The sequence below is a fragment of the Ictalurus furcatus genome, chromosome 2, assembly GCF_023375685.1.
Source record: "Ictalurus furcatus strain D&B chromosome 2, Billie_1.0, whole genome shotgun sequence".
Lineage (NCBI taxonomy): Eukaryota > Metazoa > Chordata > Actinopteri > Siluriformes > Ictaluridae > Ictalurus > Ictalurus furcatus.
The window spans coordinates 2,360,601-2,370,600 of NC_071256.1; the positions used below are offsets into that span (position 1 = coordinate 2,360,601).

Here is a 10,000-nt window from a genome sequence, read left to right on the forward strand (position 1 = left end):
TATTTTGTTTTGTTGACCGAAAACGCTTCTGCTAATAATAGGAGGAGTGTTGCTGTTGGGGTATTTCTGTCCTGTAATGCTCTGCTGTTTTTCTTCCTGTACTGAAGATAGCAGATTCAGGCCAAGGGTTGGGTGTGTGTGTGTGTGTGTGTGTGTGTGTGTGTGTGTGTGTGTGTGTGTGTGTGTGTACTATATTTAATTACTGTAAACTTTCCAGGTCTGAACAATAGATTCTAAAGAGCAGCTGCATCTTTCATTTGGGTGTAGGATAACTTGTGTACACACACACACACACACACACACACACACACACACACACACACAGAGCTGTATGTACAATATACGAGTGTTGTGAGGGTTAGTGTTAGTTAACATGTAATAAGGTTGTCATGGATTGTCATTATTAGCGGTATTAGAGTAGTTATACCATATTACAATAAGCAGAAGGGGGAGGGGCTTGTAACTCATTAGACTCCTAACACACACTTTCTTTCCGTCTTTCTTCTGTTACTTCTTCAGTGAACATTAATACGTGTTTATTTTTAAACTGTTAAGTATTTGAGAGCTTTTACGCAATCACTTTCAGCACCGTGCAACTAAAGTATTTGCTTTATACAGCGTGCCATTTAATGGCCTGTTCCTCACTAAATCAAGTGATTACGTAATTCATCTAATTAAATAATTAAGTCGGGGTTTTTTAAGGTAAAATTCAACCGCTTGTCTAATTCAGTGCTTTTCCTTTCAGACCTTATCCGGTAGTGTATTTTCTCACCTGATATAGTAGTTTACATTTTAGGTACAATGCTGTAATTTACATTTCAGACATGATTCCTTAGTTTATATTTTGGACCTAATTCAGTAGTCTGCATTTCAGTAATTCAGCAGACTAGCTTTTAGACCCAATTCAGCCGTTATACATTTGGATCTACTTTAGTAGTTTATAGTTCAGCTCTAATTTACTAGGTTATTTTAGAATTACTTCATTAGCTGACAATTTATTATACCTATTTCAGCAGTTTGCATTTTAGGTTTAATTCAGTAGCTTGCATTTCAGACCTAATTCAGTAGTTCATGGTGCGTAATTTACCGGGGGTCAGCTCAGGACTGAACGATTTTAATATATAACGCAGCGCACAAATAACGATTGTAATTCCACACAGGACCACCAGGGGTACTATGGAGTAGAGGCCATCAGCAGAATGCTTAGAATGAGCCAGGTACGACACACACACACACACACACACACACACAGAAATAAACAAACAACTTGTCATAATGGAACTCCTGGTTAGAGTAAAGGCAACAACGAGGCTACATGCAATAAATATCAAACACACAGAGAAGTAAACCAGGTGTTGGTTAGTAAACAGCAAGGTGTGATGTGAAAGCTGATGATGTTTTATTGACTAGTTAGCAGCTATATATAGCTACTACTACAAAAAAAAAAAAAGCTGGACAATGCACATCCACACGCAAAGTATAGACCACACCCACAAGAGACAAATCACAAGCGATACGAGTGAGTTTTCACTTGCCAGTGTGAACAAAAGGAGAAAGCGACCTCAACCAAGCAACTAAACTATTTCAGTGACCGAGCAGCAGAGGTAAACGGTCCTTCGCGGCACGTTCTGCGATCATCCACCAGTTAAATTTTGAAATTTCCGAACGTTTCGGAACAAAGTTTCCATGTCGCTGCCGTTAAACCCTACACTGCGCTCTGATAAACCCATGGTTAGTCATGGAGTTGGACTTCCAGCTAGTTTCCACCTCTTTATTCACATGTCTTAACCGGCCAATCATGGTGAATGTGGGTGGGCAATTCTTCTACAGCTAAGGATTTTGTCACCTCGAGAATGAACCACCACCCAAGCATCTGCTCAGCGATGGTCCCATGGTGGCCCTCGTCCATTGATGGATGGAGCAAAAGGGGTGCCAAAACATGGTGCACAGCAACAGACGAGCCACAGCCAGGAATTATACACCTACAAAGCAACACACACGTTAGTGCACAGAGACAGCGTGGCCCGTTTTAGCTCAAGCGCATGGAAACTCTGAATTAAAGACAGAAACAGGAAGTTGTGGCTACAGGAGACCGCCTGAGAGAGACGGAAGTGGAGAGAGTAGAAGAAAGAAAGACAGAGAGACGGAGAGATAGGCAGATCCACACCGATACGTTGCGTTGGCTATACCGAAGTGTGATAATGGTGAGTGAATTCTGCAGTTTTTTCCGCCTTTTGAAATCAGCTTTGAACCATCACACTACTCTGGTCACGCTAACACCTGGCTAACAGGAAGTTAGCCCTCTCTAAGGCTAGCATGAGGCTACAGTATTTTGAATGAGTTGAGCATTATGGGAAGGAGGATGCTAGTGAATCATTGGTCAGTACATGCTAATTCACCCATGCTAGCCCAGTTCGGTGTTTGTTGGTGGTTGGTCCTGATTGTAGCAGCTAAATTAGGAAGCTAATCAGCTATTACATGCTATGCCACTGCTAACTTTTAGCTGTGGTGTTCATCACTGCTAATGTCGCTGATGTCATTCAAGCCGGCTGATGTTTTTCCTACTTCGATTCAGTTCTTTCACACAGACTTTGTGTGCGTGTGTACATTTAGTCTAACATACATAAATCTGCACTAGCACGAGCACTCCCACACTTCCTGGAAAACCAGGATATGCATAGACTAGCTTTCAAAAATATACAGACTACAAAAGTGTGAAGTTGTGCTAATCTTTTGGTGTGTTCGCTTAGCGATGCCAGCTGACAAAAAAAAATGCATATATATATATATATAGCTATATTTTTAGCTACTGATGTAAACCCCTATTAATGTAACTGGTGAAAGAGACACACTGATCTCACACACACTCACTGACAATATTTCCTCAGTGTGTTACTTATCGGTTGTTTAATAATGCTAGAAACTTTGTTTCTTGCTAGCCGTTGTCAGCTAGCTATGTTTAGCTCGAGTCCCGGGGCTTTTACAGCTCAGCTGTGTGTTAGGATTGCATTCTGCTTCTATTCTAGGTCATTTAAAGCATCTGCTAAATGAATACACGTAAATCTGCTCCTCATTACCATAAACCTTCTTTAAATAGTAATTAAACACTCATTAAAACCCAAGAGCGGTGGATTAGAGCTGCTCTAATTGATTGTGTGAGGGGAGAGCTCGAGGGATTGTGGGAAATGAAGTAATATATTCATGCGTCTGAGGTAAATATGTAGTGTACGTGTGTTTCTATGGGTGAACCATAATGTTAGAACTTTAACACCAGATACAAGGATTTAATTTAAAGATATTTGTTAATACAAAGTTGATTAATGTCCCATGTTTAATTTACTCTACGACATTATTACTAATGCATAATTACACTCTACATTATTACTACTACATTATGAATGCTACGAACCCTACAGCATTACTACTACACTTTACTACAATGGCGTTACTATTACAATATTAGTGCTATATTACTACTACTTACTACATTACTGCTATATACTACTACTTACTACATTACTGCTATATTACAACTATGTACTACAATACTGCTAATATTACTACTACTTACTACGTTACTGCTATATTACTACTACGTGCTACAATATTACTGCTATATTACTACTACTTACTACGTTACTGCTATATTACTACTACGTGCTACAATATTACTGCTATATTACTACTACACTACAATATTACTGCTATATTACTACTACTTACTACGTTACTGCTATATTACTACTACGTGCTACAATATTACTGCTATATTACTACTACACTACAATATTACTGCTATATTACTACTACTTACAATATTACTGCTATATTACTACTACTTACAATATTACTGCTATATTACTACTAATTACAATATTACTGCTATATTACTACTACTTACTACGTTACTGCTATATTACTACTACGTGCTACAATATTACTGCTATATTACTACTACACTACAATATTACTGCTATATTACTACTAATTACAATATTACTGCTATATTACTACTACTTACAATATTACTGCTATATTACTACTAATTACAATATTACTGCTATATTACTACTAATTACAATATTACTGCTATATTACTACTGCTTACAATATTACTGCTATATTACTACTACTTACAATATTACTGCTATATTACTACTACTTACAATATTACTGCTATATTACTACTACTTACAATATTACTGCTATATTACTACTACTTACAATATTACTGCTATATAACACTACAATATTACTGCTATATTACTACTAATTACAATATTACTGCTATATTACTACTACTTACAATATTACTGCTATATTACTACTGCTTACAATATTACTGCTATATTACTACAATATTACTGCTATATTACTACTAATTACAATATTACTGCTATATTACTACTACTTACAATATTACTGCTATATTACTACTGCTTACAATATTACTGCTATATTACTACTACTTACAATATTACTGCTATATTACTACTATTTACAATATTACTGCTATATTACTACTATTTACAATATTACTGATATATTATTACTACTTACAATATTACTGCTATATAACTACTACGCTACAATATTACTGCTATATTACTACTACACTACAATATTACTGCTATATTACTACTACTTACAATATTACTGCTATATTACTACTATTTACAATATTACTGCTATATTACTACTAATTACAATATTACTGCTATATTACTACTACTTACAATATTACTGCCATATTACTACTACGCTACAATATTACTGCTATATTACTACTACTTACAATATTACTGCTATATTACTACTAATTACAATATTACTGCTATATTACTACTACGCTACAATATTACTGCTATATTACTACTACTTACAATATTACTGCCATATTACTACTACACTACAATATTACTGCTATATTACTACTACACTACAATATTACTGCTATATTACTACTACGCTACAATATTACTGCTATATTACTACTACGTACTGCAATATTACTGCTATATACTACTACTTACAATATTACTGCTATATAACTACTACGCTACAATATTACTGCTATATTACTACTACGCTACAATATTACTGCTATATTACTACTACGCTACAATATTACTGCTATATTACTACTACGTACTGCAATATTACTGCTATATACTACTACTTACAATATTACTGCTATATAACTACTACGCTACAATATTACTGCTATTACTACTACGCTACAATATTACTGCTATATTACTACTACATACTGCAATATTACTGCTATATACTACTACTTACAATATTACTGCTATATACTACTACTTACAATATAGCAGTAATATTGTAAGTAGTAGTAATATAGCAGTAATATTGTAGTGTAGTAGTAATATAGCAGTAATATTGTAAGCAGTAGTAATATAGCAGTAATATTATAGTACGTAGTAGTATATAGCAGTAATGTTGTAGCGTAGTAGTAATATAGCAGTAATATTGTACGTAGTAGTAACATGGCAGTAATATTGTAGTGTAGTAGTAATGTAGCAGTAATATTGTAAGTAGTAGTAATATAGCAGTAATATTGTAAGTAGTAGTAATATAGCAGTAATATTGTAAGTAGTAATATAGCAGTAATATTGTAGTGTAGTAGTAATATAGCAGTAATAGTGTAAGTAGTAGTAATATTGTAGTGTAGTAGTAATATAGCAGTAATATTGTATTTAGTAGTAATATAGCAGTAATATTGTAGTGTAGTAGTAATATAGCAGTAATATTGTAAGCAGTAGTAATAGCAGTAATATTGTAGTGTAGTAGTAATATAGCAGTAATATTGTAAGTAGTAGTAATATAGCAGTAATATTGTAAGCAGTAGTAATATAGCAGTAATATTGTAGTGTAGTAGTAATATAGCAGTAATATTGTAAGCAGTAGTAATATAGCAGTAATATTGTAAGCAGTAGTAATATAGCAGTAATATTGTAGTGTAGTAGTAATATAGCAGTAATATTGTAAGTAGTAGTAATATAGCAGTAATATTGTAAGCAGTAGTAATAGCAGTAATATTGTAAGTAGTAGTATATAGCAGTAATATTGTAGTGTAGTAGTAATATAGCAGTAATATTATAGTACATAGCAGTAATATTGTAGTGTAGTAGTAATATAGCAGTAATATTGTACGTAGTAGTAATATAGCAGTAATATTGTAAGTAGTAGTAATATAGCAGTAATATTGTAGTGTAGTAGTAATATAGCAGTAATATTGTAGTACATAGCAGTAATATTGTAGTGTAGTAGTAATATAGCAGTAATATTGTACGTAGTAGTAATATAGCAGTAATATTGTAAGCAGTAGTAATATAGCAGTAATATTGTAGTGTAGTAGTAATATAGCAGTAATATTGTAGTGTAGTAGTAATATGGCAGTAATATTGTAGTGTAGTAGTATATAGCAGTAATATTGTAAGCAGTAGTAATATTGTAATGTAGTAGTAATATAGCAGTAATATTGTAAGCAGTAGTAATAGCAGTAATATTGTAAGTAGTAGTATATAGCAGTAATATTGTAGTGTAGTAGTAATATAGCAGTAATATTGTAGTGTAGTAGTAATATAGTAGTAATATTGTAAGTAGTAGTTATATAGCAGTAATATTGTAAGTAGTAGTAATGTAGCAGTAATATTGTAAGTAGTAGTAATATGGCAGTAATATTGTAGTGTAGTAGTAATATGGCAGTAATATTGTAGTGTAGTAGTAATATGGCAGTAATATTGTAGTGTAGTAGTAATATGGCAGTAATATTGTAAGTAGTAGTAATATAGCAGTAATATTGTTGTGTAGTAGTAATGTAGCAGTAATATTGTAAGTAGTAGTAATATAGCAGTAATATTGTAGTGTAGTAGTAATATAGCAGTAATATTGTAAGTAGTAGTAATATAGCAGTAATATTGTAAGTAGTAGTAATATAGCAGTAATATTGTAGTGTAGTAGTAATATAGCAGTAATATTGTAAGTAGTAGTAATATGGCAGTAATATTGTAAGTAGTAGTAATGTAGCAGTAATATTGTAAGTAGTAGTAATATGGCAGTAATATTGTAGTGTAGTAGTTATATAGCAGTAATATTGTAAGTAGTAGTAATATAGCAGTAATATTGTAGTGTAGTAGTAATATAGCAGTAATATTGTAAGTAGTAGTAATGTAGCAGTAATATTGTAAGTAGTAGTAATATAGCAGTAATATTGTAGTGTAGTAGTAATATAGCAGTAATATTGTAAGTAGTAGTAATATAGCAGTAATATTGTAAGTAGTAGTAATATAGCAGTAATATTGTAGTGTAGTAGTAATATAGCAGTAATATTGTAAGTAGTAGTAATATGGCAGTAATATTGTAAGTAGTAGTAATGTAGCAGTAATATTGTAAGTAGTAGTAATATGGCAGTAATATTGTAGTGTAGTAGTTATATAGCAGTAATATTGTAAGTAGTAGTAATATAGCAGTAATATTGTAGTGTAGTAGTAATGTAGCAGTAATATTGTAAGTAGTAGTAATATAGCAGTAATATTGTAAGTAGTAGTAATATAGCAGTAATATTGTAAGCAGTAGTAATAGCAGTAATATTGTAAGTAGTAGTAATATAGCAGTAATATTGTAGTGTAGTAGTAATGTAGCAGTAATATTGTAAGTAGTAGTAATATAGCAGTAATATTGTAAGTAGTAGTAATGTAGCAGTAATATTGTAAGTAGTAGTAATGTAGCAGTAATATTGTAAGTAGTAGTAATGTAGCAGTAATATTGTAAGTAGTAGTAATATAGCAGTAATATTGTAGTGTAGTAGTAATATAGCAGTAATATTGTAAGTAGTAGTAATGTAGCAGTAATATTGTAAGTAGTAGTAATATAGCAGTAATATTGTAAGTAGTAGTAATGTAGCAGTAATATTGTAAGTAGTAGTAATGTAGCAGTAATATTGTAAGTAGTAGTAATATAGCAGTAATATTGTAGTGTAGTAGTAATATAGCAGTAATATTGTAAGTAGTAGTAATGTAGCAGTAATATTGTAAGTAGTAGTAATATAGCAGTAATATTGTAGTGTAGTAGTAATATAGCAGTAATATTGTAAGTAGTAGTAATGTAGCAGTAATATTGTAAGTAGTAGTAATATGGCAGTAATATTGTAATTAGTAGGATCAATATAGCAGTAATATTTTAGTACTTACAATATTATTACTGCTTTACTACTATGTACTGAAATATTACTGCTATTTACTATAATACTGCCAGATTACATGGAAAGACTGATTACTGGAATGAGCTTTCTGTATTGTGTGTATATGTGAAGTCTGGCAGCAGCGCAGTGCCACCTGTGTGTGTGTGTGTGTGTGTGTGTGTGTGTGTTTTTTCAACACAGTCTCTGTTCTTACTAATGACACGGCAGCCAACCATCAAGTCTACACTTTTGTTTATTATTTTTTTCCTCTGTGTGTGTGTGTGTGTGTGTGTGAGATCAGTAGTAGTATCCATATTAGCTCCACACACACACACCTGGCTGTAAACCCCTCTCCAGCCTCGCTGCTCTGGACTGTGAGGGTTTTACAACCATGTGTAGAAGCCTGCAGACACACTCGCGCGCCGGGGGCTCGGACGATAATGTTTTATGTTTATTTTAAAGCTCAGGTTCTGCTATAAACCCATATCATTAAAGCCTTAACACGGTCCAACACGCTAATGCAGCTGGCAGGGAACAGAGGCCTGGAGCCCGCTAATTAGCGCCATGATGCTAAATGGTGCCTGCTAGTTTTCATTCATGATTTGCAACGTTGGCATTTTAAATACGCCCGTGTTCCTTTGAAGGTTGCGATTATTTCGAGTGATGGACGTTTATATGATGGACGACGTTCTGTAATCACGCCAGACACGTGCCAATTATTGAGTTTACGATATTCAACTTGTACAGAGTTGTTGTCCACGTGGGCACCGGTGTAAGAAAAACATTTCGTTACTAGATCTAAAGTTCTCACACTGAAAACTGTTCATGTGAAATTTTGACGTTGTTAAGAAGTCGACTCCATTAAACCATCACTAGCTACTAACAATTTTCCAGTACAAAGCATATGATTGGTCAAAAGGTCTTGTTTCAAAAGATACGTGCCGACTGTTTATATTACAACTCATTTTTTTAATGCTGGTATATAATCCAAACAAACACGTTGCTAAATTGTGAAGCTACGATGGATTTGCGATTTTTGTTGTTGTTGTTTCCGACCGATCTCTACGACAAGATGTAATTTAACGTAAATCATTATACGCTAAATAATTAGTGAATTATTAAGCAATATGTCCGACATGATTTTTTTAAAAAAAAACAAAAAAAAAAACTAGCGATTATAAAAGTTATGCTAATTTCTTAGTAAGGAAGATTATACTTCGAGCGTTTGGGTTTGAATTTCCCTTATATTTGATTTCTCAAGACATCGGCTGTGTTCAAATTCTTGGACGTTTCCTCTGATTTTACCTCAGTTTGAGGGAAACATCGTCACCTCACACGTGCGTTAGAAGATTCGTTATTTTTGGCTGGAATTTTGGCTCTTAATTTCGAATACACTTGGCTAATAGCTATAGTAATAGCTAGCTAGAAAGGAAACATATGTCGGGTTTCGGTTTTACACGTCTGAGCTGGCTGTGGTTACCGAGAACCTTTAACGCCGATAAAACCTCATTTGCATATGAACCTCATTTGCATTCTGACTTCAACAGTGATTCTGTGTAAATCATCTGCGACGTATCTGCAGTCTCCACACGCAAATCACTACTCGTTAATGTTAATGTTTCGCAGGGTTTCATGGGTGTGTGTGTGTGTGTGTGTGTGTGTGTGGTTAATATTTGTGGTTTACTGCACTACATTCATTGAGACTTGAAAGTACCACCACACAGCAACAGATGACTGATGCTCCAGCGTCAATATTTACTACACACCAGCATTTCTTCCGTGAAGGGGGCGTGG

At 33.6% G+C, this 10,000-nt stretch overlaps 1 protein-coding gene across 5 annotated transcripts in view; it reads left to right on the top strand.

Annotated features, from left to right (window-relative positions):
* Window positions 1-10,000, top strand: part of dnmt3aa (DNA (cytosine-5-)-methyltransferase 3 alpha a) — a 55,515-nt gene that overhangs the window by 18,274 nt on the left and 27,241 nt on the right. For 2 of the 5 annotated variants that reach the window (XM_053642295.1, XM_053642302.1), the window contains exon 4: window positions 1,161-1,217. The exons of 2 other annotated variants lie outside the window; for them this stretch is intronic. In XM_053642295.1, coding sequence (XP_053498270.1) covers window positions 1,161-1,217 — 57 coding nt within the window. Of the gene's footprint in view, window positions 1-1,160; window positions 1,218-1,565; window positions 2,205-10,000 lie in introns of those variants that run through there. One more of the 5 variants, XM_053642319.1, reaches the window with a different exon arrangement.